Source organism: Melospiza melodia, chromosome 6 (assembly GCF_035770615.1).
Source record: "Melospiza melodia melodia isolate bMelMel2 chromosome 6, bMelMel2.pri, whole genome shotgun sequence".
In the NCBI taxonomy this organism is placed as follows: domain Eukaryota; kingdom Metazoa; phylum Chordata; class Aves; order Passeriformes; family Passerellidae; genus Melospiza; species Melospiza melodia.
In genome coordinates this window covers 16197964-16224883 of record NC_086199.1, presented here as the reverse complement: position 1 = coordinate 16224883, position 26920 = coordinate 16197964, and the positions used below count along the sequence as shown (strand labels likewise).

The window sequence follows — 26920 nt, the reverse complement described above, 5'->3', positions numbered from 1 at the left end:
TGGATGAAACTGTCAACTTTATTTTTATTCACAGGCAATTCCTGTACTCCATGACTTCCCACAGGTTTGTGAGTATACACAATTAATTACAGCATACTGGTGCTAAATTTACAGCATTAGATATTTAGAATTTTTTTGGAAAACAGTACTTTCTACTCAAAGATTTTTACTGTTCAACATTTAACTGTGCTGTCCACATCAAACAGCTCCCATATGCAACTAATTTCTTTAAACTGTTAAGGAGTTAAAACATGAAGAACAAGCTTTGGTTTCTTCAGTCTTCAACCAATCTGCAAATTAGTCACTGTAATGGCATTCATTAACTTTTTTAAAAAAGTTAAGAGCTAGCAAGAGTATTAAAAAACCCTCCAGAATTAATGACTCAATGTTTAGATTTAGGATGGATTTAGCAATCACAGAGGTGGCTTGTAGTGTTCATCCAGAGATTCCTAAGAGCATTGTGCTTTGAAAAAAATATCCATCTTGAAAGCTCCAGGTGGTCTGCCAAAATGCCTCTCTCAAAGCAGCAGGCTGTCAGCAGGTGGGGATGCAGGGGAGAGCACTGCCAAGTGCTGCACTGCTCATGGTCTGGTGCCTCAGCTCCCAGCACAGTTCCAGTACAGTGTCTGACTCTCCAGGTTGCATGCACATAAAGTCTGGATTATGACAGCTATGAAAAGTTATCACTTGTAGTAAGGGTTACATTCAGGACTGTTGTTTCCATCAATACCCAAGGCACACCCGATTCATGGCCAGGCATATTCTGCAACAGACAACAATAATGATCAATAACTTTTCAGGTACCCTGCTCTTAAACTAATTTCCCAAACTGACTGCAGAGGGCTGCCACCAGGAGTGGGGGCAGCAGTTCTTCACCTCCCAAGTTGCATGTACATACTCTCTGAACTACTAGTCCATCCTCACATTCCCTACCCTTCTGCTTTCTTCTCTCCCTTTTACTTCTCTTGCATGACTCATAAGCTGGGATCCCAACCTCTACCACAAATTCCTAAGACAGAACTCCAACACCATGCTGCCCTTGGCTCTACTGCACCACCACAGGGGTCAGCCTGGATCATTACTTCCCTGCTTTCCTACCCCACACATAGCACTATATTATCTTTCATCATCAGAACCCAGCAGTGCTGTGGTGTTTTGAGCCAGCAGCTGAGGGGGTGGCACAGAAAACACAGCAGTTCCCTGCCTGGCTTCAGTGTGAGCCGATGCAGGAGTTACAGGGCAACGCCCTTGCACCAGTCATGCTGCATTGTTTGATGCTGTGTGGTGCAGTGGCATCCTCTGCCTGGCTGTCATTTTCCCTGAGGCTCAGTAATGAAATTACAGGGTTATGGGGACATGGATCATTGTGAGTGGGAGGGAACAAATAATGATGTTTGTCAAAACAAACATTTCTAAATTTAGAGTGATTTATGGACAAAATGATAACAAGAGCAGAACAAGTGAGAAACTTTTAGGATTAAGCTTTATCAGCCTATTGGCTTTTGTTCTTCTAGCCACAGTTAAACCTCTGGGAACCTCATTACCTGTCAATGGGGTATCCTCCTTCACAAAGGTTGACCAAGGCATACAGCTGTCTCAGTGCATACTCATACTGAAATAAACAAACATTGTTATCAAAAGCAGGTATCAGTGATCAAAAGCAGGTATCATTTGTCCAAACTAAATGGTGGAAATAATTTAGAGCTGCTATAATATCCAATGTATTCAACTGATGATCTAGTACTGGGCTAAATGGATCTTTTTTCTGCACACTTTGCTCTTTGAATTTCAGGCAATTCAGCCATTTAACTTATTTGAACTTAGGAAATTCAGCTGTGCTGAACATTGACCTCATACACAAGACCATCTAGTCCATTATGTTCTTAAAATCCCACAGAACAAAACCAAAAAATCCACTAAAGAGGTTATCTTGCCTGCAATCAGGACTTTCTTATTCTTACCTAAAGTCTAATAACACTACTTGAATCCTCAACTGGGATCCCAGGAAGAGCAAACAGTATTAAAGCTCCTAAACTAAAAAGTAGTTCTCAAGAATTCAGCAAGATGATGGAAATAGCAGCAAGGCTACTGCAAGGAATTATGAATAGTAATATATCATAATACAGAAATCTGAATGCATCAAGATTATGAATTCATAGTGGTGATGGTTTGTTTCTGTTTAGTCAGCAGAGATGTTTCAAACAGAAATACAACATGACTTTCTTAACACTGGGATTTCTGGGGAGGGAACTGATGGAAGCAACAGCACAACTAGTAAAATTACATATTATCTTGGGTAAGCAAGAAGTTTTTTTAGTAAACTTCTTGCTTACCCAAAGGTGTAGTAAAAATTGATTCCAAAAGCAATTACTTACCCTTCTTCCAAATCTGATCTGTATGACTGCCCCAAGGTAGCTTTTTAATAAAAGCTGATTTTTGCAGGTGTGCCTATGCCTGGGCTAGTTTTTGTGGCTGTTTATCAGGTTATATCCAATGAGTGACTTACCACAGGTAAATGCCAGTTGAAGCAATGAGCTTTGAAGTGGTTCACTGCTGACTGATAACAGTCATAATTGCTGATGGTCAGTCTGTCTGACAGAATCTGCTTGGTCTGTTCTGTTGACCCTGTTACTACAGTGACTATCTTCTGCATGGATTCTTGGATGAATTCTTTCACCTGTATATAAAACAAAAAGAACTTAAAACATGCTTTTTCTAAATCTAATTTAAAGACTTTGAATGAAATTTCTTTCTTTAATCCTCCTTTAACTTTTAGGCTCTTTAGGGAACCAAATTTTGCCATTTATTTTTAGCATAGTCTGTTGCACTTGTCTCTTCACACTCAAATGAAAACTGACAGAAAGTCAAGATTCCTGGAGCCCAAAATTACTTACTGTCCTTCCACTGTTTACCAGGGAATACTGACTTCCATTCTGCAGGAGCTATTTGATTTGGGATCTTTCAGTTCTACTGAGACATGAGTTTCTCTAATACCAAAGATTAAGTCACCCCCACAAGAATCCCTATGGATGCAGATGAGGAATTTCCTGTCAATTAAAGCTGTGAGACTGACTTTTGCATTTGCTTACCTTTTGGCTAGATAATTACTAAGAATGTGCCTTGTGGAACAGATCACTGAATTTTGAAGGAAGAATAAACCATCAGTCTGAAGAGAAATTTTTTTTGGCTTTCAGGGATTTTCCTTCTGCCATTTCTTAGGATAGAAGTTAATCTGGCCTGATGAGCAAAATTATTTTTCTTTCTTACCTCCAGGTATGCTTTCATCTCTGCAGCAATCTTCTTAGCCTCAGAAATGTCATTGGTAGCCATCAGCTTTCGTTTCATGATTGCAAAGGGCACATCAGGACTAGGTGTCAGGTCATAGTTTTCCACAGGTGGCAGAGAAATGGGCATAGCTTTCTTCCCCATGCCCTGGAACTGCATCACCTTCATGGAGGAGATGCTCTGAAGGATAAAATGTAAGCAGATGGAAACTGTCAATCACCCTCAATAGGCAGTTTTTTCTTTTTCTGCCATGCAAACCTAAATCTCTAAACTTGTTTTATTAGAGAAAATAAAGGAAGTAACAGTAACAGGGTGGTAGGTGTGTGTGCCTGTGTGTATGCATATGTTGGGTTTTTAATACAATGAGGTAAAGGCTGCCAAAAATCAGAGAACTTTAATTTCCAAAACTCACTGGGGGAAAAAAGGAAAAAGGCTACCAGGTTACGTACCAGCACATTGGTTTTTTTAATGAGTATTTAATCTGATGCATAATGGGACTATTGTAAATGCTGTATCACCTCTTAGCTCTTCCCATTTGAGGGATCATTGTATTTTTTAACATTTCACTAATGCTCATAATATGCTGGGAAGTGGTAAATACCTTTCTTTACTGAAGTGTCAAATCACTGGCAGAGCTTGGAGGACAACTTGTACCCTGATTTCTTGGATTAATGCATATGCTAGGCTGATTTCCTTTAGCATCAGGATCATCACCTCTTAAATGCTGAGGTCTTCTAAGAGAAATAGCTCATGACTAAAAATGACTAAATCAACCCTGCCAGATTACAGCTGTTTTTTGTTTGGATGAAGGCATGAAAGTATAGGGTAAGAAAGGCTTGGAGATACATTTGAGCAAGAAGCCCAGTGAAATACCTACTCTGTTTCCATACTGCATCACATGGCTGGTGTTGGTGCGTTTCTTCACCAGCTGAAACTGCTTGTGGAGTGTTTCTTTTCTTAGATCCTCCTGCACAAAGAAAGTTCCATGAGGTCTAAATTAGTTAAACTTGGCTATTCTAAAAATGCAAGGGAAGCTGCAAAGGGTCTTAGCTGCCAGTGAGTAGGAGGATGTATAGGACAAGAGCTATACAACCTTTGAAAAACATTGAAGTAAAAACTGAAAAGAAGATTTGACAGCATATTCTCATCTTGCTTTTAGTAATGTCATTTCCCAGAAAATAGGCAAGAAGGGAGTGGACTTGCATACAAATCCCAGGTTTGTTTAATTAACACCATTCTCCATTATTCTAACAAGTGGGTTAGCCACAGTTCCATATTTAAGCAGCCCTGAAGCAGACATACAACTCACTGAACCGCCCAGTTCATTTAACATGTTTGGAGATGTGGTCTCAGATTGGCAAAGATTATGTCAGCTTGAAACTAGAAGTTAGATATTTTCTATCTTATAAATAACAACAGGAAATAATATTTCTGAAAGTTGGTATTGGAAGTAAATTCAGTGGCCCAAACAAATAAAGATTATATATATGGTTCTGAGTAGCAGATAAATACTTTTACCAACTTAATTTGTTGATTTTGACATAAAGCCAAATATTTTCACAAATCTTGTAAAAGAGCTATCTTAAAAAATCCTACTGATCTTTTTCATACATGAAATTAAGAAAATTTGTTTAAGTAACTTACCATATCTGAATCTTCCATCCAATTCACACTGTACCAGTCCCCAAGATAAGTCTGTCTTTCATCATCATAGTAACATGCATAAGATGACTCCTTGGGATTAGCAGCTGTTGTTGCATAAACTGTAATACAAACAGTAAGGGGTTTTTTGATCTTCTTTTTTTTAATCTCCCCTTGCTCCTCCATGATTTAATACTTAGCTGCACACAATAAATTTGTCTAAGTATTTTGCCTTTCAATCATTTACTTCTAAATAACAGGAAGGAAAGAAGTAAGTTAATCATTCTATTCAGTCACCCTCAGTGCTGTTCTAAGCACACTCTGTGCTTCTTCTTTGCTGCCAAATGTGGTCTGGGGTGTTTAAAAATTGCCTGAAGGAAAAATCTACTATTCAAGAAGTGCCTGAGAGCACTGTGCACTAACAACTATCTATACATTCATTTTCTTCATGACAATGATGAGATCTTTTCTCCAAACTTGAAGTGAATCCCCTAAAAATCATCTTTACTTCCACATAATGCCACCTTCTAAGTAATATACTTTGTTGGATAATGCTCTACACTGAGACAAAGTAAAATAATCCTACATCTGTCCTGAGCACAGTGTTGCCAGTAAGTCACCTCTAAGACAACAGAAATACTGTAAACACATATTGACAGGTCTCAAGACAAAAGCAATTTTGGCCTTTTGCCAAAGTTAATACATAACACAGTTGTGTAACTGAAGGAAAATCCTTATTTTAGAGTGAAAGTGTTCCACATGATTTTATAGAGCTGTTGTGTTGTTTCTATTCAGAATGTACCTAAAGCTCAAAAGTAAAAAAAATCTTGAATCTTATCTGTACAGCAAAATGCTCCTCTTAGCACCCTTCAAAATGATTATTAAGTAACCAGTTAAACTTCTTAGCTTATCAGTGAGAGCTGCCAAAGACAACTTTGTACTCTAATACAGAAACTGTCGATTTTCTGCCTTTTTAAGTTCTGTGGCACAGCTGGTTGTAAAACCAGAGTCCTCAGAATAAACTATAAAAAATACTGAGCATTTGTCTGGGACAATCATCAACATGAAACTACCTGTAAAAAAGAAAAGCTGTTTGTAAGGAATCTTGGTGGTGTCAGGCAGCACACCCAGGGCCAAACACCCAGGATGCCATGGACAGGCACATGGCTGGTCTCCTCTGCAATGACATCTTCAAAACCACGGGAGCAAACACTTCTCTCCCTGATATGGAACAGCTGTTTCAAAAGGTTGTGATTCCTCATCCCAATCAAGGCTGAGCTTCCAGCTCTGCAGCAGAGAGCCTGGAAACCCTGAAAAATCTGAGTTCCACATCTTGGGTTGTTGTACAAACGTGCAGCAAATCCACCTGGCAGTGGTGCCTACAACTGCTACTCGATGAAACTGAGAGCAGGAACTTCACACCTGTTAGCAGTGCTGAGGCTGAGAAATGTCTGTATAACCAGGGCAACCACCTGGTTCCTGAAAAGAAATACTTTTTCAACTTCTCATTTTCGAGAAACTGAAAGCCTTTTCAGTCTTTTGTAAGACTCTACTAAAAGGAACTTCCTGTAAATGGAAAATATTACTTTCTTGTGCTCCCCCACTAAAATTCTACATAAACATGCCTTGAACCTGTTCTTGTCACAGTCAGTACTTGTCTGTGACAAGGTCTGGGACAAGTTGTGATATTTAAGTCCAGTAAGTTAACTGACTGCTCACCATTGATATTATCAGCCAAATGATTCATCATAGATCCAGACTCACATGCTTCAATGTAGAACACCATCTATAAAATACAAAAATAAATCAGAGACCTTAAGAAATTCCATGAGGAAATGGAGAATACTTGTTTGGTGCTTTTTAGGTGTAGCCAGTTGGCCTGTACTGCTATTCCTGAAACAAAAGCTATGCATAATGCTACAAAACACAAGATAATTTTTTATTTTCAGGAATTAGACTCTGTAGAAAAGGGAAAGAATAATAATGAAAAAGTGTTATTCACCTCTACAGAATCCACAGGGATCTAGTGGCTATTGTACAAAGCACAGATCAAATACACAGTCACTCTACAGGCACAGCAACATGTTAGTATTGAAGGTAGTGTCTCTGAACTGATGCCAGCTGTGTGTTCCTAAACACAGCCAGCCATAGCAGACATTGCCACAAAGAACTGCATAAAAAAGCACCAGGAAAATGTTCAAAACAGTAACTTTTCTGCTATTAGCACATGTGATGAAATAAATTCACAGAATTTTCTGACAAGAGGTACAGTCTTTTAAACTAAATAAGGAACTGTAAGAAAAACATGAGATATATACAAACTTCCTGTACAAACAGTAAAGTCTGAAGTAAACAAAGTACAGGAAGAGAGTCAGGTATGTCAGGTATAAATTATGGGGTGCAGCAGTTACAGATGTTGCTTTTCTAGCCAGAATATGCAGCATTAGCAAATAGCAGTTACACTACATATGAATATTGACTGCAAAAACAAATAAACCATTTATGGAAAATTTGGAGCAGATCAATGCTTTTAACTGCAAAATCCTAATGCAAATTTAGCTGCATGTAACAGATTCTTCCTACTTTGAGCCAAATCTCAAAATAAAAACGTCTCTCTTCTATGCCAGCTGCTCTTTTCATTTCAGAATTTCGAGTATGCTTGTTTACCTTCCGGTATTTCTTGTGATGATACATGTACCAAATAGTCTTATTCAAGTCCTTCACATGAAGCTGAAAAATAAGAAGGCTTGTATTAAAACCACTTATGTTCAACAGACACAATTCACTTAAGAGTAAATACTAATTGTTGTGAATATGTACACTATTTTCCCAATAAATTTATCCAGTCCTTTGCCCTTCTGAAGTATAACATTCTAGCATTTACCACTCTGGAAAAGATGAGCAGCGGTCCCAGAAGATATGTATAGTGCACCAGAAAGCCAAGGCACACCTGTGTGAAGCAGCCTGACTATGGAATGACATAACTTAAGTTTCAACTGGATGTTACAGATTCTAACTGGAAAAAATTCAAAATACAGTGATCAGGAGAATATTGCTCTTTTTTGGCCTCTCCCCTCAATATAGCAGTGCACTAAATATTCTCATGTTTTACATTTATGTGTTATTATTTTAGTATGTCACTAAAATGAAGGGTTTTGTGTTATTTCCCAAATGCTTACATCATCATCAGGAAAAGCCAGAAGTCCTGGAGCTCCATGGTCAGTGAAATAAACAAACACATGATCCTTGGGACCACTGTAATGAAAAAATTGAAGCAAAGTCTTTTTAACTACTCCAAACTAATCTTCAATACAACAACAATCATCTGCTTCTCAGTGCCAAGACATGTCAATATCTGAAAATAATAGAGCTGAAGCACCTCCTCCTCTTGGCAAAATTTTTTTTCTCCCAAGCATATTAGTTTGGATCCTTATTAGAAGAGATGCCAACAAAAGGAACAAAACCAAAGATATAGTCCCTCAAACATGGAGAATATGGCAATCACATTTCACATTCCAAACTGTAAACTGATTGAGACAGGGGCTGTTATGTAGGGTATGCTGAAAACATAATTGGTTTTTAATGGCTATGAGAAGAATTGGTAATAATGTGGGCATTTGTAGAAGTCTGGTAAAAAAAGGAATGCTTTTATTACTAAGTTATACCAAGGTTATACCATTAACACAAGGATAAATAATAAAAACCTCTTTGCTAAGACCCTGAGGTATGTGTAAGGACTACTATGGCCATAATCAGCCACACAGATCAGCAAGCAGTGTCAGCCTGCAGCTCCATGAGGAACTGATGCATGCACACAGGCACCCACAGGGCCAGACTGGCATCTGCACCCGTGGCTCTGCAGGCAGCTGAGCACTGAGCACTCACAGGCTTTGACACCCTCACAACTGTGTAGTACAGTCTGCTCTACAGCCTGATTCCACTCTAATCAGATTCAAACAGATCATGTTTGGGTGACAGAAAGGTCTTGCCCTAACAGCCAGATCTGCAAAGGAATTTTCCTTTTAAACTGGGTTCAGGGACAAATATGAAGTGTGTAAAAAGATCAGAAGGAGTGTCCAGACCCTCCTCTGTTCCTCTGTACCAGAGTCCAGAAACCTTTACTTGCTTTTGCTCTTTCCTCACAGCAAACAGGTACAACTGCAGCAGCCCAAGGGAACATTGTCCAGCCTTCTGTTTGGCCAGTAACCAACTGGTTAGGGAGAACTCCAGAAAGTCCATCTGGAAGCCTCCCAGGGAAAGGATAATTGAGCTCTTGTCCCACCCAACAGCAAAAGTCAGGCCACTTGAAAATTCAAACAGAGACAAATAAAGAAGGGCTGGTGTTACTTTTTGGCTTCCTGCTCTTGATCCTAAATGTAAAAAATTTGACCAAGGTGGAATGTAAACAATTAAGACTTTTTTTTGTGGGTTCAAGTTTTCTTCCTGAGTACATTAAGAGACTTTGGCCCCCTGCATAGCTACTTCCTTATTTGAACAGGAACATCAAGTTTTCACAGGTGAGGTGTGTTCAGATGGACATTTTTTTAAACCAAAAATTGCTTCATAGTCACCCCTTGACTCATTCCAGATACTGGAATTGCACAATCTGGTAATGTGCAGTAATTTATTAACGTTTTGCCTATATGTGTTGCATATATCATTTTCAACCTCAGCATTTAAGAATGAAGTTCAAACAATTCAGAGCAGTAACTTATTTGACTATCCTACTCCTTCTTTTTATTGTTCTCCTCAGTGCCAGGGTGGGATTCTTCTGTTGTTTTTCATTACTATGTCTCTAAAATCAACTGTCAGATGAAGATAGACTTCACAGTTTTTCTTTAACAAGGCTACTCCTTCCAAATGGTTGAATTTAAATTCTTAAAGGTTTTACAGTCATTTTGTACACAGAAAAATATATGATATATCTCTTAACCAATAGTCAGAAATATAGTACAAGTTAGTAAGGTGGCATCATACTTTCACATTTCAAACTCTGTAGAAGCAAGATGAATAACTGACATCAGGTATCCTTCCAAGAAGATTATTAAGCCCTGAAATGTATTAACTACATTCTTGAATCATCTAAATTATATAAGCCATTATAAACTACCATTAATTAAAAATCTTACATTCCACTTAGCCAATCTATAATTTATTATTCTTCATATATTAAAATATTGCAAAACTTAGAATCATTTGTGTAGCCTAGTTTACAAATAATTTAAAATAATACATCACTTACAAGTTTAATTGCTCATATTACTTTTTCAGTCACAAAGATTTTTTTTCATTTATTATAAAGCATAATTCCACTTCATTAGGAATGGAATTATGATTTATACTCAGCCTCAATAACTGTACACGTGCTACAAAGACCAAGGCTGGGATTAGGCATGCAATTCTTTCAGCTGATGAGCTGGTTAAGCTCTCTCTGTTCCTCCGCCATTCACTGCAAAGTCTGGCCTGAGTTTGACCCAAGTCTTCTGCTGATTAATAAAATTGTTCATGTACATTAAAACAAGCCTTGGAAAATCCTTTCCAGAAGTCTCCAGAGTTTAGCCACACTATCTTAGAACTGCCATTCTTGAAAAAGATAACAGTCTAAATAACAAATACTTTCATACAGTTAATACTACTCTCTGGATCTTTTATACCTTAATCAGTCAAATATCAGCAGTTGCTTTGTTGTGATGCATAGTTTAAGAAACTAGAACCACTGTATTTGTAATGTGAAGGACCTGGAATTGCCATCAATAATTTTGCTGGATTCTTAAGTTGCTCTAATTTATTCTTTTGTTGAAATCAGTGTCAATTTACAACTACACATGCAAATATTTTCTAAATTAAACTTCTCTTACCTTTTCAATACTTTTCCTGATCCCACCCCCTTCACTGCTTCCTCATCTCCTCTGAGAACAGCAAGAAAATTCTTAGGAGTAACATCCTAAGGATTTGAGAAGATTAAAGTTAGATCTGATCATAAAAACAACAAAATCTTCATTTAGAAAGATGGTTTCATAAAGTTAGAAGCTATGCATGGATGACAAATTTAGCTGGCCAGCCTTTTCAATACATCTTTATCTAATGACTCACTTGGCTGCTGAATCATGAAATCACAGAGTGACTGGATTAGTGTACTGATTTAATGAAACAATTAGTTTTACATAGCTGTTTTTCAGATTGAGTTACAACATTTACAATCCAAGCCCTTCCTTCCTTTTATTTCATCTGTCAGCATGGAAACAGTGTAAAGGTTCACTTTGATGACCAATGCTTCACTTCAAAGAATCTATTGTCTATATTCATATTATGAACACCAAACTTCATGTCAAACCATATAGGTGAATAAACTTGATGCTTTATATTATGTGCATTTTGGAGTGTAAGCTACAGGGTGAAAGAATTTATTCAGGCATTGGACAATGCTGAACCCCAGGAAAAGGGGTTTTGTTCCTACCTCCTTTGTATAGTCCTTGGGCACTCCAGCATACACATCTGAGCCATTAGGTCTATTGATGACAATGCCTTTGGTTGGATTTCTGAAAGGTAAATGGAACAAAAATAGGAATAATTATCCACATGCCATGCAATGACTTTAGAACAACAGAAGCCAGCTCACCTGAGAGTAGAGGAACTTGCACCATATGTCATTAAGTGATTTCAGAATATAAAGGGCTTTACACTTCAGTCAGTTATATGTATTTGTCTCAGGTGTCCTTACTCTCAGAATACATTCAAGTATTCTATCTCAGATCATGTCAATTAATCTGAAGATGTAGGAGAATAGTCTCTATCATTTCTCTCCTTGGAGTCCTGCCTTTATTCCCCTTAACACTTTGCTCCCAGTGCTGCTGTGCTGATTTTGGGGGAAGTTGTTCCAGAATTAGAGGCTGTATAAATTAACTGTGTCATACAGGAAGCAATGATATGCTCTAGACAGTCACCCAGAATGGGACCTGTACCCATCTTCATTGAATGCTGGGAATTAATCTGATAATATCCTCCAAAAAAGCCCTGAAAATTGCACACAGACCTCCACTGTGTTCACAAGTTTAGGTTATTTATCTGCTGCATACTGTTATGGCTGGGAGTTAAGATCCCTTACTCTCATAACAAAGCTCTGCAGTCCTCAGTGCCACAGCTGATGCTGAGCTGTGTTCCAAGGCTTAGGAAGCTCATGAGCACATTTCAAAGGAGAATTATTGTGCTGATGGCTGACATCTCTATGCATATCAGAAGTGGTTTTAAGGGCTTTTCTTTCAAAACTACTACAAACTCAAAACACACTGGTGACCACTGCATGTTTGTAGTAACCATATAGTTTGTGACCAGTGCATGTTCATCACTTACTCCTCATTATCAGCAATGTCATCATACATCATGACAATGATCTGCTCATCTGGGATTCCATTTCGGTGTACAATCTGGTACGCATGGCACACATCTGCCTGAAATTAAGCAAATTTTCATTACTAGTTTTAACAGAAATTTTACCTTTGATACTAGAAGCAATATAGCTTTTCAGACCTCAGAGCAAGCTGTTGACCAAAACAAACTTCATTCCAATATAAGAGACTGAGGGCTGCTAGAGAGCTGAAATGCACAGGTTAAACCAGAGCTCATTGCTCTTCTCTAAACAAGCAGTTGCATTAATAGTAGAGACTATGATTATTATCTCTCCTTCATTATCTATTTTGATTTCTTATTTAAACAGAAACCAGAAGTTACTTCAGACTTGGTACACATAACAAATTTAACATGAAGCTCTCAGCAATATTCTCCATTGTATGAGAAAATCAAAATAAAAACCTTTTGCAGTGACAGAGAAATCCAAAGTGTGCCAAGCAGACAAAAAGAGTTGGATTTCCACCAATTTCCCTTAGTTCTGCACCAAGCCTGCACAACTAAGGATTAGAGGCTGTCCTTGACTTCAGCAAGTATTGTTTACCAATCTCATCTATGCAAAGATTTTATTAAATCTTGCTCTACTATGAGATGAGAATTTGGTTTAGGGAATATTTTCTTTTTAATTATGTATTTCTTACTCTGCAGAGGGACTAACTCGGGGCACATCCTATTTCAGTGGAAAACAGAATTGCAAAATTCAGGCTCTTTTGCTGATTTGTACAGGATATGAATAAGCATATTTTCTTTACAGAACCATCTTCCCGTGACACAGAAATAACAACACTCATTAAAGTGGTATTACAGTAAATGCAGTAAATACAGTAAAGTAAATGCAGAGCTCTATCAGAATGCTAACCTTTTAGTAACCCCAGCCCAAATAATTCTCTTCTTTAAAACTTACAGTCCCTGAGTGCCCTAATGGGGCATTAACAATCATTCCTAAACTTGCAAACTAGAACCCACCAAATGCTAGGAAAAGCTGTGCAGGATTAATGGAAGAGATCTCATCTAACAAATGCACACTCCAAATGCAGGCAGGAAGCAGGCTTTAAAGCTTACTTGTGTTGAACTAATCTAATTTGCTAATTTGGAAACCAAATTGATGTGGTTTAAGTAGACCAGTGTCTATTTAGATTACTTAGGAGTACTAGTGATTTTCCTTAGTTTGACCAAAAGGACACTGTAAAATACACTAACTTTAAAATCCTTGGTCTTCTAAGTGCAGATAAAAATGAAAAGAAAAGATAGTTGCGCAAGATTCTGTGAAGGGTGAAGCACATACAATGCTAATGAACTCTCCAACAATAAAATCTCTTTATGTGAGATTTAACCCCAAATGTTAAACTGTTCTTACTAAAGCAGTTCCATTTCCTACTTTACAGGTCAGCAGTCCAGGTTCTCTTCCACCTATCCCAGACAATCTCCCAGTTAGTTTTCCATTTCCTTGTATGTCATCATACCAGCTGCTGCCTCAAAAAGTCAAAACATTGAGGTTAAACAGAGTTAGGAAGGTACTGCATATATGAAACAGAAGAGCACAGGTATGACTGAGAAGATATTCGATTTTCACAAGCAACCCAAGCAGAAGCAGAAGAAAACTAATCAGGGCTTCTCTACACTGATTGATGAGTAGATCATAGATCCCTTCTCACTCACACACCTCTGTGATGCTGACAGGAACCTTCACAGGCTGGCAAAAGGGAAATGCTCAGGCATGCAGTGATAGAGTATCACCATATTCAATCAGCAAGTGTCTGCTCCCACAGACATGTGGCTGGCCAGCAGGGACTTCAGAGGTGTTTCAACTGATCCCAAGTACCCAAAAGAAGTTAAACTTTGTAAATGCATCAGGTTGTTTTAGTTTCCTCTCCTTCCTTCTGGTTCATTCACTGTTTGCTCAGTATGTCCTGCCTTAGCAAACAGCAGTCATTACCAAAATCCCTACTGTAAAGGAACACAGATCAATGTAGTCAATTCCCTTCATCTCAACTTATGCCTGTTTGGGGGTTGTCCCAGCCTTTTAAGGCTTTTGCTAAGGGAACTGCTGGTAGCATAATGTTATCACCAGCAAAGCCTAGAGCAGCAAAAACATGCATTCCTACTAAAAATCCACTGACTAAAGTAGGACAGTTATGAGTAAACAGTTAGGGTTTATTGCATAGAATTAGCTGACTTAATTACCCACCTTTGATATTGCTCATGATTGGTCCCTGTGTACACATAAAAACCCCATAAATCTCTACAAAACCAGAGTAAAAACGTTTGCAGCCAGAGCAGGGAGGTGTATGCAGAGTATTTCCTGTTGATGTCTAACTGCTCTCAAATACTGCTATTTGACCCTGCTTCTCTATGAAATGTTTCTGGCATATCTGCACCTGTAAACCACTCCAGAAGAAACAGCTCTTCACTGGTTTCAGATCTCTTATTGGTATTATTCTTTATGGTTTAACATGTGAAATGTGTGCTATGAACATTTACTGGATAAATTGTCACTAAATCATGTTTCTGTGACTGTGATTTGAGGGGCTGCCCCAGATCAGCACAGGAAAAGCTGCAGCTGCCCCACACAGCACAGGAGAAGGTGCAGCTACACAGCTCCTGCTGCACACTGACCTTATGTGTAGCTCCAAAATGGACACTGTTAAGGGCATGGTTTAGACCTTTCACCCCCTGGTTAGTCTAAACCCTTCACTACATCAGCAAATTGTGATGGAAGAGCTGCTTAAATAATTAACTCCTAGATTTGGAAAGCATGGGGATCAGAGAGTGAACTACCCTGTTTTCCTGGCACCCCAATTTTCCTCTTCCACACAGCTGTTCACACATTTGAATGACACAGCTTTTAAGCAAATTGCCTGGGGGGATTTTTGGAAAAATCAAGTTGTTTATGACACAAGCTTGCATAAATAGTTCCTAAAGGGAAAAGCTTGGACTTGTGTGAAATTGGCTACTTCTTGTCTTATGACTGCTAGGTTCATGGCTGAAAGGAACTGGCAGCTTTACCTTAAAGCAGCACGATTCCCACTACAAGAATTCATTCTTGTTTGGGCTGAAACGTCACAGCCTAAACAAGAATGAACTCCAATATACAAACAAAGTAGAAGAATATGTCTGAAATGCCAGCCATGTCTTACTCCTTTGCTTAAACACACATCACTGAGTCTGCCCAAAGATATAACTCTATCAAGAATTTAGCAAAGGTTTCCTAAGAGTTTGGTTTAAATTTATTAAACACAGTGAGGAAATGTTAATTGAAGGCCAAGGCAGCCTCAGTGTCTGTTACCTACAAGAGAGGAAAATTTAAAACTGTCCTGGAATAAGATACTGCTCTGGCTGGCAGTGTCTAGGACACTGAATTAAATACAGTCTCTGACCCACAAAGCTCTGTGAGTGTAAGACTAAAACTAACAACTGAAAACAGACTCATGTATACAAATTCATATTTTTTTAGTTTTAATTGTAATTTTGCCAGACTTTTTCAGTCTGGCATTACTCTTGAGGATGCATTCCATCTTTAGTAAGACTCTTGTTCCACATCAGGCTTTTTCCACAAACTGTGGGTTTGAGCATCCAGGAAGCATGGGTCTTCTGATCTGATGTGAAGCCAGCTTTAGATTTGAGTTAGCTGGTATGTTCATCACACAGAAAAGCCAGACTATTTCTTCTAATGAGAACTAGCTTGTTGAGTCATTCTCCAAATCTGTCAGAAGCATTTAGTACTGTATTTGCTCACATATATCACTAAGCTTTCCAGAGGTATTTTATCCAGCTCTTTGTGCAGCAGAGAACTGAGCCACCTTCCCTAGGAAGAGGGGGAGTACTCCTGAACAGCAGCCAGTCTCATAATAGAAAGCTGCTGCAGAGAAGCCAGAGTAACTGCTGAGGAGCAGAGAGGAGCACACTGATAGCCCTTCCATAGCCCAAGCAACTCTAATCAAAACCACTGAAATAAGGATAAAAACGCCAAAGAACTGAGAAGCCACAAGCACAAAGCAATGTACAAGCCAGCCCTGCAATGACAGTAAGCCTATCACACTGGGCTCTATACTACACAAAACACTTCAATTTTGTTTTAGGAACTGGATGAGATGAAGGTGTAAGCCAAGTTTAGGTCATCCTGATTAGGAAGAAGTCCCAGTTTCAGCCAGTGGGAGCAACTGCCTGCAAAGTGTGAATCTTGCTCATATTAAGCACAAATGGTGGTTTTTCTCCTTTTCTATCCTTGGTTTGTACTGACAGTGGATCCTGACCACTGACATCTAAATAACCAGTCTTAAGCAAAGTTTCAGATTCCTTGAGGTTACAGGTGCAAACTCAGTGTTTCCTGGGTCTGCAAAGTCTTTACAAACTTAATATTCCTGGGGTCTGTACAGCATGCCATGTATGAAATGAGGTATTTTTGAATATGTAATCTATTTCTTCTGCTTTTGTGGTTGCTCAGTCAGATGAGCACATTACCACCAGATAATTACAATACAGTACATTTGACAACGTTGAAGCAGGCAGCATGCAAAGCAACTGGAGCTCACAAAATAAAAAGGTAATACAAACATGCAACATCATGTATTAAGTGTACCCTGGACAGCTGAACTGAGGAACTGAAACCCAGAGATGTGTCTGCTCAATTCTCAAATTAAAAAGGGACAATATGAGTGCTTTGTTGCATGAAGGGAATAGCAACAAGTCTGGTAATAAAAAAAAGCTACATTGAATAACTACTTACAGGAACACATCTACAAATCCACTTGTACTCAGGCTAGGTCAGAGAAGTTCTGGGGAAGAAGGGTGATGGCAGGAGTGAACTGAATTAGACTACAATATATTTTCCTCTGCAGTTTCTCCTTTGGAAAGCAAAAAAATTATAGCACAGGTATGATTCTACTGAACAATTCCACGTGTTCCTATGTGTGTTCACTATGTGTTCTGAAGCACAGAAGTGAAAGACCAAGTCCTATTCCACTATAAGTGACTTTGGCAAATAATTTAATTACTTTAAATGTTTTTGCTTCTACCTCTAGAAGGTAGAGAACCCTAACACACCAAGAGATGGTGAGCAGTCTGCATAATATTTTCACAAATCTGTCAGAACTTCTCAGATTTCTGTAGCATCTTTCCTCCTCTGAATGACTCTCCTAAAAGTCTACCATTCTGCTTGTTTTCCTGGGAACAAATTTCCCCAATTTTTTAATACCCAAGGCACCCCTGTCTGGATGACACTTCAGGTCACACATGAGAGGATTTCCCATGACTAACTGCTAGCTCTGTCTCACCACATGTCACTGCTACCATGTGTGCTCACACCCACCAGGCCTATAAGACTGACCAAAAAAGGCCACCAGGCAGAACAGCATTAGCACTAGGCAGAACCTGCTGCTGTGCTGCATCCTGTGGGAATTGAGCTTTTTCATAACAAGTTAAGATGCACAGTATGTTGCTCAGGACAGGCAAGTAAGAACCCAGCCTCATTCTGAAGGACTCTTTTACAATGCTGCTTTTGTAACCTTAATAGGATTATTATTGGTGTTCTAATTTTCTTCTTTCCAATTGTTAATACCTGAAACAAGTGGCAGTTTAAAATACAGTTTAAATAGTATTTAAATTCAGAACAATCCAACGTGGCAGATATTGTGCATTGTTAGCTGACATTATCTTCAAAATTAGGTATTTAAAGAAATCCCGTTCTCATTTTTCTAACATTGAAAAGGAATTACTTAGTAAATATCTGCAAAGCATGATCACACTCAAAAGTTAATAGGCTTCTGTGAAACTAGCATGTTAAAGAGATTCACTCACTGTTGGACAGAAATATGTAAGTGTGGATCTTGTGTTCTGCATAACCCTATTTTACTTGGCAGATGCACTTGCCACTGCAGGCTCATTGACAGAGAGACTAAAAACTGTGCCCAGGCAACTGAGAAAAGGAATTCTCATGAGCCACAGCTTCAAAACTGTAATTTTATTTAAAGAATTTATGTTGTGGTAGTAACTCCTCCTAGAATGGAAGGGAGCCAGCTAGACTGGTTATTCAGCAATAGCAACAAAAAGAGCACAACTCAGTAATTACATTTAGACACTCCAAGACAGGCAGTAATCAAGTACAGCAGTAGTATTTTCATCATTGTTTCCCAATTTCAACTTTAAAATTCTTCTTCAAGATTTAATTTTAAATAGGAATAGTTTATATTAAGGCTGTAATATTCCAACTATAATTATCAGGTGATATCTACAGTGTAAGGAGCCAGGAAAGTCCCTGAAACCTGTTTGTCAAAGTGTTTAGCTAGCACTTGCCAGTGACAGGTTGTTCTTCAGATGCAACAAGATTGTCAGTCTGATTAATTTAGTTTTAAGCTCATCACTGTGCTGGAAGTTACAAACTGATTGTGAGCCTAGACGAAGAAGAAACATACACAAAACCCAAGGTGCCTAACACACAGAAGGCTCATCTGTTCCTCAATCAAACAAGAGGATGAAGCCTCTCTATATTTTACAGGCAGTTACATTAAAAATAATAAATACTTTAAAAGTTCCAGCATTCAGCAATTCAACCAGTACATTTCATAAAACTCAGTTTTAAAAATGCTGATTTTGTACACTAGTATTTAACCAACAATACTATAATAAACTATTCTTCTAGCATCTAGAAATATATAAATGTACACATAAATCAGAATTAAATTATCCTGTTCTCCAGGAAAGCCAAGCTGCAAATTTAGAGCAAAATCAGCATTTGCACAGATTGATCTGTTTAAGGGATTGTCCAGCAATTCCCCAAGGGGAAAGTGCTGCAGAAGTTTCCTGACTGCTGATTATAAATCTTGAACTTAATCAGAATTAAGTCACTTGGATTTAATCCTGTCCATAGTGACACCCACACTCAGCCCAGAGTTTCACAACACACTGGCTTTCCCAGCAGCGTTACTCAGGAGTTCTTGTTCTCTTTCCTCCTGTTTCTGCCACTCACTTTGTTCCCTGCACCCTGCTGCACCCTATCTTTGTTGTGCCAACATAATTCTGAGGCCATGCTGTTGAGCACAGCCAGCAAACTGGTTCAGGTTAAAAAGAACCCCCTTCAATATGTCCTCCACTCCTCAAAACATAATAATGCATTTGCAGCCTTCAGAGATTTTTTTAACTACAAAAAAAGAAAGCTTTTAAGAGCATAATGAAAAGAGGAAAGAAATGGAAAGGAACACATGTGTCTCAAAATGAGGTTTACCTCTAGGTATCTTCTCTACAACTGCAAGTTGGGGTTAGATCCTCTAGCCTAGTTAGTAATAGAGTATTTACCCTAAAAGGCACTCATCTCCCAGGATGCAGAAGTGAGATTAGAGGAAGAATACTTCTCCTCTGGTAATGACAGCTTTTTCAAGAGGTTAGAGGCTGAAAAAAGTTGTATGCAAAAAAAAAACCCAAAACCATATAGTAAAAAGGAGTAGTGGAAGGGAATTCTTGGGGTGGTAACAAAAATAACTAAGAGCAGGTTCTGAGCAAACCTTGCTGCTGTTTGCTTTGAAAACCTCACACACCTGGGAGTCTAGAAGTAGAAGCACTTGCTCAAATGGCAGAAGGTCTAAACTAGTCTAGATAATAGGCAGCTACCACCTTCCTGCAAGTCTGGGAGCTGGCACTGTCTGGAGCATGGACAGCATCAGCATGTGGAGCAGTGGTCCTTACCTGGTGACGATAGTTGTACCAGCCATTGGAACCTGCAACAATCACCACCCAGTGCTTGCCTCCATCTTCAGGCTCTTCCATGGGGAATGTGCTGATGCCCAGAGCACAGCCCAGCAGCAAAACTGCTTTCAGTATCATCTCTCTTCTTTATTTACTCCACAAATGGGAGAAAATTCTCCTAATGAAGAATTTTGAGACAAGTGAATGAGAGGACATCAGCCAATAAAAAATGCAAAACAAACATCAGCAATATCCCAACTATAAGCTTTTCCTGCTTGTGGGATTTTTTCTTTTTGTTTTACAGACCATTTAACCCAGAGTACAATTTTGGGTCATATCTTCCTTTAGCACCAAGCTGCTACTAGTTACAATAGCTTTTTGTCAGCTTTCAAATCTGACTGAAAGCAATTCTGAATAGGACAACCAAGTTGTTCAGCTCCCTCCAGTTGTTTCACTCTATACTAGCTGGCAATGAATAAGTCTCAAATACAGAGCAAGCCTCACTATCAATTACTTCACAGATTAAAACTCTTTCAGATTGAAATTATTCTCTTGGTCTCTGCTTATGTAATTCCCTGGTATCCACTCACTGGCAATCAGCCCATTATTACTGAGTCAAAGCCCAGGTGATGTAGGACACTGCAGACATGGAAAAGTGGTGGGGAGTTGGAAGGTCAGAGTGTCACAAAAGCTCTCTGTGCCCACAATACCAAAGAGGGTGGAAAGAGGCCATGCCACTGTTCTGCACAAGATGCAGCCCTAACTGCTGGGGCTGGGGAAAGTGCAGGCTGTGAGAGCCTCACGCTATTTGTGCAACCTTTTATGCTAGGAGAGCAAATGTGAACCAGTACCACATGAAAGAGCAGCATTTTTGCCCCCTTTCCTCAATGGTTAAGTGTTTGCACTTGGTGCACAGTGAGAAAAATACATCTGAGCCTGTGAACGACAAATTTAGAAAAGCAGAGCACAGGGGAGGTTTGAGCCCATGCAGAAATGGCTCTTTCTACTTTCTTGAGAGGACTAGAAGTAGGGTCCTTGCAAGTGAATGTCCTGAGCATCCTGATTGTCTGGTAAAGCATTTACTCTACAAGCAAACTATCTGGCCACATCCAATCACAGGTTTAAGGTCTGCTTTTTGAATTGGGGTTCAGGGGGCAGGCAGGTTCCATTTACTGGTCACAGTCTCAGGTCTGCTGCATCTGATGTAAAAGCAAACTCCCCTGAAGAACTGCATGCTCCTGGCACATGCATAAGGATTACACATTTCCTCATGCACTGGGAGATGGGATTTTACACCTGCCTACTCACAAATACAAGATCCTGGAAGTAAATGATTGCTGCTAGGTATGGAAGAGGTGTTGTAGTAAGAGGCAGAGTAGTCTATTTTAACGTGACTTTTTCTGGAATAAAAGCTGGAAACCCCCAAGCCATTCAACACAGTCACAAGGCAAAATATCAAAACTACCACTAAACCAAGTAAACAATATCTAAGTCAGCCTCAGTACCCCAGTCAGAACCACCCCTCTGCAGCCACTCAAATGAGGCTGGAATAGAGAAGCAGCCAGATCCTCTCCAGAGCAGTTGTGTTCAGAGAAGACTACTAACCCAACACACAGCATGGGTTCACTGGTCACTAAGATTTATCTTGCAGGCAGTAGTATGAAAAATATATATATGCATATATTATACTATATATACATATTTAAAAGATGGGGATTTTTATCCTTTTTAGTGGAGCTAGCAGAAAATAAGAAAGTCTTGATGGTCTACACAGATTAACTGTTATGAAACTGCTTCTTCCAAAAACTTATCTTTCAGGAAGAAGCCACTCCTGTCACTGCCTGTAACACTTGGAGCAAGAATAATACACAGTAACTTAACAATTTAGGTTTGTTGACTTATTAGCTTCTTCAGCACACAAGCAGATATGAAGGAATAAGCAGATTTTTTATTAGATGGTTATACTCTCCCATGTTGAGCTGGAATTGTAAAGTTTTGTCATTGTTGCCAAAGCATGTGGCTTTGTATGGCAACTCTGCCTGATCTACCTTGTCACTTCTTCAGATGATAAGACAAATAGCATACTGTGTTGAAGATGCACTGTGTTTACAGCACCCATAAAACCTGCCTATTCTGTTGCCTACAGCCTGGCTAAGATTCAAACCAACCTGTACAGAACTTTTGTAAAGTGCCACTATAGGCCACAGGCCAATGAGCCTATTCATTTCCAGTATTCAATTCAGTATATCTAACTCCTGAAATATTAGGCAAAAAAAGAAAATCAGCATTGTTTGAACAATCTGCTTATGAATCTTAACTGAGTTTGACTTACTGGAATATTGAGCTGAATTTCCTGCACACAGATCTCTCAGAGCTCAGTGTCAGCCTGATAACATTTCTCCAACTATAACATGAATTATGTTTACATTAAAAAAAAAAAAAAAGTTAATGGTCCAGATAAGTGCTGGAGATCCTTTCACATGATGCTTAGCTCTTTGAGATAGCATTCATCAGAATCCAGGGCATATCAACAGAAACTGCATGGGTGCCAGCTGTTCACCAGGCCATGTAACATGATGGCTCAAAGGAGGTCCTGGCACACACATCCATCACATGCAAACAGTCCCTGCCACTATCAGTTACTGATATACCAGCCAAATGGAAACAGTCAGATGGGATTGTCTTTCCTGGTGAGTTCACACTCCTGACTACACTCACAAGGAGCCTCAGTTCTCAGGACCTCAGCCAGAACCTGTGGGCAGGCACTGCTGTGCCACACACAGGTACCTCAGGTGTACCCCACACCTGCCTGCCAACAGCCCCAGCACAGAAAACCCCTGGGCCAGAGCAGGAACAGGGACTTCTGTACCACAGGTGTACCCCACAGCAGCACTGCACCCTGCCTGCCAGCAGCCCCAGCACAGAAAATCCCTGCAACACATCAGAACAGAGACTCAGCTACCTCAGGCAGAGCCTCCCTGAGGGATTCAAGTCTTCCAGATAGTACAAGGGCATCTAGGTCTTCACATTTCTCTCCTCTGCTGAGACAAAAGTTGTGACTGATGCAGAACACCCAGGGAAAAAATATAAATACCAAGAAACATTGCACTTTACTAGCATATCATACATGTTTTGTCATGGATAATTTAGAATAGAAAAGAACCTCCTCTTTGGCACAAATTAATGACATATCATCTCTCTTATCTGTCTTTTCCTATACTATAATTAAATCAAATTAACACCAGAAAGAAGGGAGGAAATAAAAAAAAACCCAGACATACCATAATGGACTAGTACACTGTAACTTTAAATGCTGAATTTCTCTAAGCAGCATTTAAAATAGGCTTAAACACGTGCAGTGGGAATGGGTCTTCATAGTTTGTTTCTAACTACTGCTTAAAAAAAAATCCAAACCAAGCCAAACAAATGATGATCAAACAAAGAAATATACTCTGACACACACATATTTCTACTTGTTTTAAAGAAGGCCTCTGAATGCAAGTGGGCAATTTAAAAGGCTGTGTTCAGGGTTGTGTTGTATGAGTTCCTGACCTACAGTTGAGAAGAGAAAGCTCCCCATCACAGGCTTTGTCTTCAAGTCATACTAAGAGAGAGCAGCTCAGCTGACCAGTTTACCACAGGTACAGAAAGAGCCTTTCTCTGAAGATCCATCACATGCAATCAATCCTACATCACATGCAGATGAAGACTGTGTGGAAAAACTAAAAACTCACTACAAGACAATCTTAGAGCTTTGGTTGATACAGAAAATAACAAGATTTGACCAGCTCTGCCTAGTTTTTCTGCCAGAAGAGTTAATTAACTCTGCCTGGAGCCCATGCCAGGATAAAGGCCCACCAGTACAGTGGGCTCAGCATCACACCACCACGTACACACCCAGGTAAGGCTGCTGCACACTTTGCACAATCTGTGGAAGAAGCACATCCAGAACTGGGTGGCTCTTGCAGAACAATTCACTCATAAAACCAGTCTGCCCCGACAGAGGTGCTTTGACCACTTCCCACTAGATAGCTAGCAAACATCTCTGACTTGATAAGAGAGGGATGCTTAGGAAAGCCCACATCTGGAAATGGCTGGCAGCTGCTGGAACATTTTTTCTGGCCAACGACCTGTTCCCTGAGTTCACAACTTTCCTTTGGGAAACAGTCCTTTGAGACCAATACTCTTAGAACAGGATAGCACTCTAAAGAAAGGGCTTTGAGTTGATCAAAGTATTTTCCACTAGCTTTTAAAGCAATATTGACACTTCAGTGGGTTACACTTGAAACACCTTAGGCACAGTCTCCAAGAGCTGTATAAACAGAAACCATATCTCTATTTTACTTGCATGAGAAGCACACTAACAGTAACCTTGCTGAAAAATAACAGCCTTAAGCCGGTCAGATGACCACTAAAGCTCTTCTGCAAAGTCTTTCTTAACAGCTCACTTCTCGTAACTACTAGCCTCTGAGATTCCCAAATCAAGCCACAGTTCCTTTCTCCACAGGGTGCTTGCATATTGCCTGCCACTTAGATGCTGATTTCCACAAAATTTGTGAAAGTCTTCCTCGCAGGAAACTGATGTCCACAGTTCTGCCAGCAATGTTCCACCCACATGCTGTGCTGGCTGCTACAAAAACAGAAGCACCTAAACCTGTGATTAGGCCCCTGCACAAATAACCTGATTTTCTTTCTGCACTTGTGTTGTAGAAAGGAAAAAAACCTCCATCGCTATAAATTCTAGCATGTTACACTTTGAAGGAGATTATCATCCCTGTTGCAAAATATATCCTTACAAAGTCTGCTAGTAACTATTCTATGAACGGGCTTAGTATGATTAAAACTTTTACTAAAATATTTCTGTTTAGCTACTGAAGATGTATAAGCCACTTTTACTGTAAAAACCCATGATTTTTTAGTTAACTCAGAATGATTCTTGATGTTATTTATAATGACTTTTAAATACATTTATTTAAAGTTCATTCTCCTGTTTGCAGGTTTACTTTTCTCAGCAGTAGAGATGGCACAATTTACCTGAAGGTAAAAAAACCCCAAAATCATTCCTAAAATGGTGATAAGCTAATACACCTAGTTCAGGGGATTTTTTTCTCTACGTGTTTCAAAAAATCCAGATTCAAATCTGGCAGACCTTAAGGCTTCGATAAAACTGCTTCTGCTATTTACTTTCTTATCTGTCTGCAGATGTACAAAGCCTCTGCCATCACATTCTGATAGTAAGAAAAAAGAGATACCACAATGCTACATGAGCAATACTTTTGTTAAATTGCTTGAGTTGGCATAGGGGGTATAAGGGTAAAAGAGTAAGTCAGGTAAGGGTAAGAAAGTCTGCTCAGCAAGCATGGAAATGTTGGGAGCACGGAGAGAATGAAATTCTACAGAAGTTATTACGTAGAAATTCCAGTGTGATATTACACAAGATTCCTGCAATCCACGTCTTTCACTATCGTTTATCTTAGCATTTCAGGTCTTGGCTACAATATTTATGTTAACTCGCGAATACAGACATCCAACACAGTGTTGTTCCATCCTAACTAGGAACTAGTGGTGCTAGTACCTCCAAGCAGAGCCTCATGCTACCCACCTACCTAGGCTGTCTACCAGCTATAAACAACCAGCCACAGCGCAGCGCCTTTCAGGCATCCCCAGCTCTCCACCGAAATCCTGTAAACAGTTACTCCATCCTTTTCTCACAATAAAAATGTATTACTGGTGATGTAATCTAAGCTGCTTCCTCCCCCACTGCCCCATGTCCCTCCCGTGCCAGCCCTGGGCAGTGCCCCTCGGAAGGAGCCGCTCTGAGCCAGTCTCTCTTGCAGCACGGAGGGATCAAACACAGTTCCCAGGCCAGGCGTGCCAGCCCAGGGCAGGACGGGACGCCGGGCGAAGCGGTGGGGGCTCGGCAGCGCTCGGAGCCCGGGAAGGACACCGGCACCCTCGGCCGCTCCCCGGGGAGGCGGCGGGGCCGCTCCCCCGCCTCTGCGGCCGGGCAGCGGAGCGGAGCGGGCCGTCCCGTGCTCACAGCTCCCTTCGCTCAGGCGAACCCCGCGTCCTCCCCCCCGGCCGGAGCCCCCGGCCAGCGCAGCCCCGCCGCCCTCACCAGCTCATGCAGAGGAGACGCCGCCGCAGCCGCTGTGATTGCGGCGAGCGCCGTGCCGAGCCGGGCGACCGCGGCGCGCGGGGGGCGGAGCCGGGCGCGGCCAATCGCGGCCGGGCGGAGGCGGGGCCGGACATCCCCCCGGCCACACTACGAGCCCCAGCAAGCCCGGCGCCCCACTGGCTCAGGCAGCCGCCGGCTCTGCGCGCAAAGCTTTTTGGGACTTGTAGTTCCCCTGCTGCGGGGTGAGTGGCGTGGTCCCGCATGTCCCAGGAGTCCCGGGAAGCTCCTCTCGCGTTGGCCGGGCCCGCACCGAGGGCGCGCCGGGAGCCGGCGAGGCCGCGGCGATTGCGCAGGTTGTGCACGGGACACGACCGGGGCCGCGCTGGCTGCGCCTTCCCGCTGGAACTGCCCTGTGCCTTCGGGCAGGATGGAGGCAGGAGGCCCAGCATGGGAAGGCAGAGGAATGTGCCAAAGGGAATCCGTGAGATGACAGAAGAAGCCGAGCGGCCCCTCACGGTCCTGGCGTGTCCCACAAGGGCGGCCCGTGTGCTGCCCACTGCCGGCTGCGGGCCGGGCCGGGCAGGGCTGCCTGAGCCACATGCACCGCCAGAGGGGCTGGGGCTGTGCACTGACACCCCTCTCCGTTTGTAATGAGAGAAGGAAAAGCGAACACTCATTTGTGAAATGTAGAGGCACGTGTTTCTTCGCCTGATAAACCACGTACAAATAGCACACCAGCTTCCTCATTGCATGCTATAAAAACCACTTGCATGTCTGTAAAAAAAACCCCAACAA

General features: G+C 40.6%; 1 protein-coding gene across 1 annotated transcript; it reads right to left on the bottom strand.

Moving 5' to 3' along the window:
- LGMN (legumain) lies at window positions 1-26205 on the bottom strand. The gene is made up of 14 exons (XM_063160084.1): window positions 26126-26205; window positions 20008-20185; window positions 12277-12374; window positions 11384-11465; window positions 10785-10870; window positions 8106-8181; window positions 7594-7656; window positions 6646-6712; window positions 4930-5048; window positions 4163-4252; window positions 3268-3465; window positions 2507-2677; window positions 1545-1612; window positions 1-763 (listed from the first exon to the last, which is right to left on the bottom strand). The coding sequence occupies exons 2-14, from the start codon at window positions 20143-20145 to the stop codon at window positions 724-726; spliced, it is 1296 nt and encodes a 431-aa protein (XP_063016154.1). The 5' UTR covers window positions 20146-20185; window positions 26126-26205; the 3' UTR covers window positions 1-723.
- Between the last annotated feature and the right edge of the window lie 715 nt (window positions 26206-26920).